This window comes from Trypanosoma equiperdum (genome assembly GCF_001457755.1).
Source record: "Trypanosoma equiperdum strain OVI genome assembly, contig: ctg_555, whole genome shotgun sequence".
In the NCBI taxonomy this organism is placed as follows: Eukaryota; Euglenozoa; class Kinetoplastea; order Trypanosomatida; family Trypanosomatidae; genus Trypanosoma; species Trypanosoma equiperdum.
In genome coordinates, this window is record NW_027124482.1 from 10,616 (window position 1) to 13,134 (window position 2,519).

Sequence of the window (2,519 nt, forward strand, 5' to 3'; positions counted from 1 at the left end):
CTTGGTTGCGGTTTTCTGGGGCTAAGAAAGCTAGCTTACCGTTTTACTGCCTTTCCACGACGGACAAATAATAATCGTCACTAAAGATCGATCTTTGATATGCCGGTATCAGGCTACTTTTTTTGCTTCTCATGGACGGTGCTATTAACATGGTAATAAACACGGCTTTATCCGCTGCTTCCTCCTTGCCGAAAGGTTCTGCCGTCAGGCAGTGTTCCGTCTGAACCTGCGCCTCCTTTACTTTTTAACATGTTGGGGTTCCGCGAAACGATGAGTTTAGCAGTTTCCACCGAATTTTGTGCCTAACATTTAGTTCCTTTTAAATTAGCTTCAGGAAAATTGATTATAAGAATTTGTATTGCGCATCAAAATCTTCTTCGCTTTTGCACAAATCGTCTTCTTTTGTGTTTTTCTGTTCGTAGGCAGTTTTATCGTCGGCTTAAGGTGTGTAGTTAAGTCGTTTCGTTAGCATTTTTTCCGTACTCTTATTTAAAGCCTTTCCCAATAATCTAACACACTCTAATATTAAATATATCAAAATTCCCCCTATTCCTCTGCAATTTGCGCCTCTATTTTTATAAAAAACTAAATAAATTTACATATGTAAGACATTTAAATTTAATTGTTCTCACTATATTATATTGACTGCTGATTTACATGTTGCACTCTATCATGGAATAACCATGTAACGGTGTTGTTTCTTCAGGACACGATTGGCCGCTTGGTTTTTGCCTACATTCTTTGTGCCTGAGTTGCGTTGTCTTTTAAGACTTAGTAATTTATAGCCAGACAGTGCTTTTATTTCAGGTTTTGTTTTATTGGTCAGCGCCAGTTATAGCGGACACGCGATCACTTTTATTTGGGTCACTCGCGCCTTAAAAGGTTTTTATATCTGACCTGTATACTAATACGGAATTAGTTGAGTATCACCATCAGCTATGTCCACTTCATAAGACTTCTACATAACTTGGTAAATGCACTAATTTAGGTAGTGTTCACGTTTTTATTCCTCTTTTTCTGTCCACTGTAATCAATTCGTGCTTCTAGTTTTAAATTATTATTCAGGTAATTTTATATCGTCACTACAAATATTGGGCATTATTACTATATCTGATAAGAAGCTGCCTTACACATTATTTCCTTTTTATACAGTCTCTTTATCCTTCTTTACTGCCGGTTATTAGAATATTCCATCATATTCAAAAACTACAATTGCCACCAACACCTCCGAGGTAAAAGCTGCACTTTTTTAACTGAAACAATGCTAATTAGCATCTATTCCTCTTCTTCGCCATAATCTGTTTTTTTCTTCGTTCTGTATTCTGTTATTGAGAATTTTGTCGTTCCATTTTGTATATTATTTTTTCTCTTACGTCTTCTGCTTCTACTATAGCGCATAACTTACCGAAGGTATTTGCCGTGTTAACTGGGTTGTTTCTCAACATTATATCTCCCCCCCCCATACTTCCGTTGGTGATTATGCCCATACACATTTTTTTACTTGGCACTGAGAATCTTTAATTTTTTTCTCTTTGCATTTTCTCTAATAATATTCTTCATGCTCTCACACTTCCACTAACTCACTTGCTTCCATATAAGCCTTGCCGTTACTTTCAGTGTGTGTATTTCATTTGTCACTTTAGTCTCCTCCACCATTTTTATTATAATATTAATACATAAACTCACAACACTCTCCTGTCATTGTCATTACCATTATAGCAATAAATATTATTCATAAAATAAGCAAAGTAGAAAATTCCTTAATAAACTCATTTGTTATAGCCAATAAACATACTTCTTTACACCCATAAACTACTTTTATACATATTTTCAAAATTTGAAAATTTTAAAGGTTTCACAAAAGTGTTACAATATATCAAAATGTCATTGTGGTTTAGAAATTTTTTCAATAAAATAAAAGCTTATCAATTTTAGTAAAATTGACCACTGTTCTAAAATGTCACCAACCTCTTAAAACCAACAGCCATCAGAACTAATTTCTGATCTACTATAAAACTAAAGTCTCGGCATTCTGGCGTATCAAGTTTGCCTTTTCCATCCACGTAAGTTATCCAGCCACAGAATTTAGCTTTTTCTTCTGGGACAGGACCCAATGCTGCTTCACAACTTGTTTGATCCTTAAAATAAGATCACTTTTTTCCTTCCACATTTGGTGTCTCTCCTGCTCCTGCTGCTGGGGTTTCTGTTACTGTTTTAGGTTTGCATTCTATTTTTTTTGCATCATAGTCGCAGTGCTCAGCCGGGCATTCTGCTTCTGTTTTGTTTTGCGGTTTGCATTTATGCTGGTCTTCGGCTGCTGGTTTTTTGCTGCCTTGCTTTGTATCGCCTGTTGCGCTTGCTAGATTTGATAAGTCCCCCATCAACAATAAGTTTTCCAGCTTGCTTTCTATTGCTGAGGCCTCTGAAACTATCTGTGCTACTGCTCTGAATAATGCAGGTATCCCCTGTGCGGCAGCTTCCGCTTTTTTTGCTTCAACGACCCATGGTATACCGTCTTT

The 2,519-nt window shown here is 36.4% G+C and overlaps 1 pseudogene across 1 annotated transcript in view; it reads right to left on the reverse strand.

Moving 5' to 3' along the window:
* Window positions 1-2,078: 2,078 nt before the first annotated feature.
* TEOVI_000247900:pseudogene overlaps window positions 2,079-2,519 on the reverse strand; it is a 1,609-nt pseudogene continuing 1,168 nt past the window's right edge. The window contains exon 2 of the mRNA in view: window positions 2,079-2,519. This exon is cut by the window's right edge and continues 9 nt beyond it. Within this exon, the coding sequence occupies window positions 2,079-2,519 (441 nt within the window).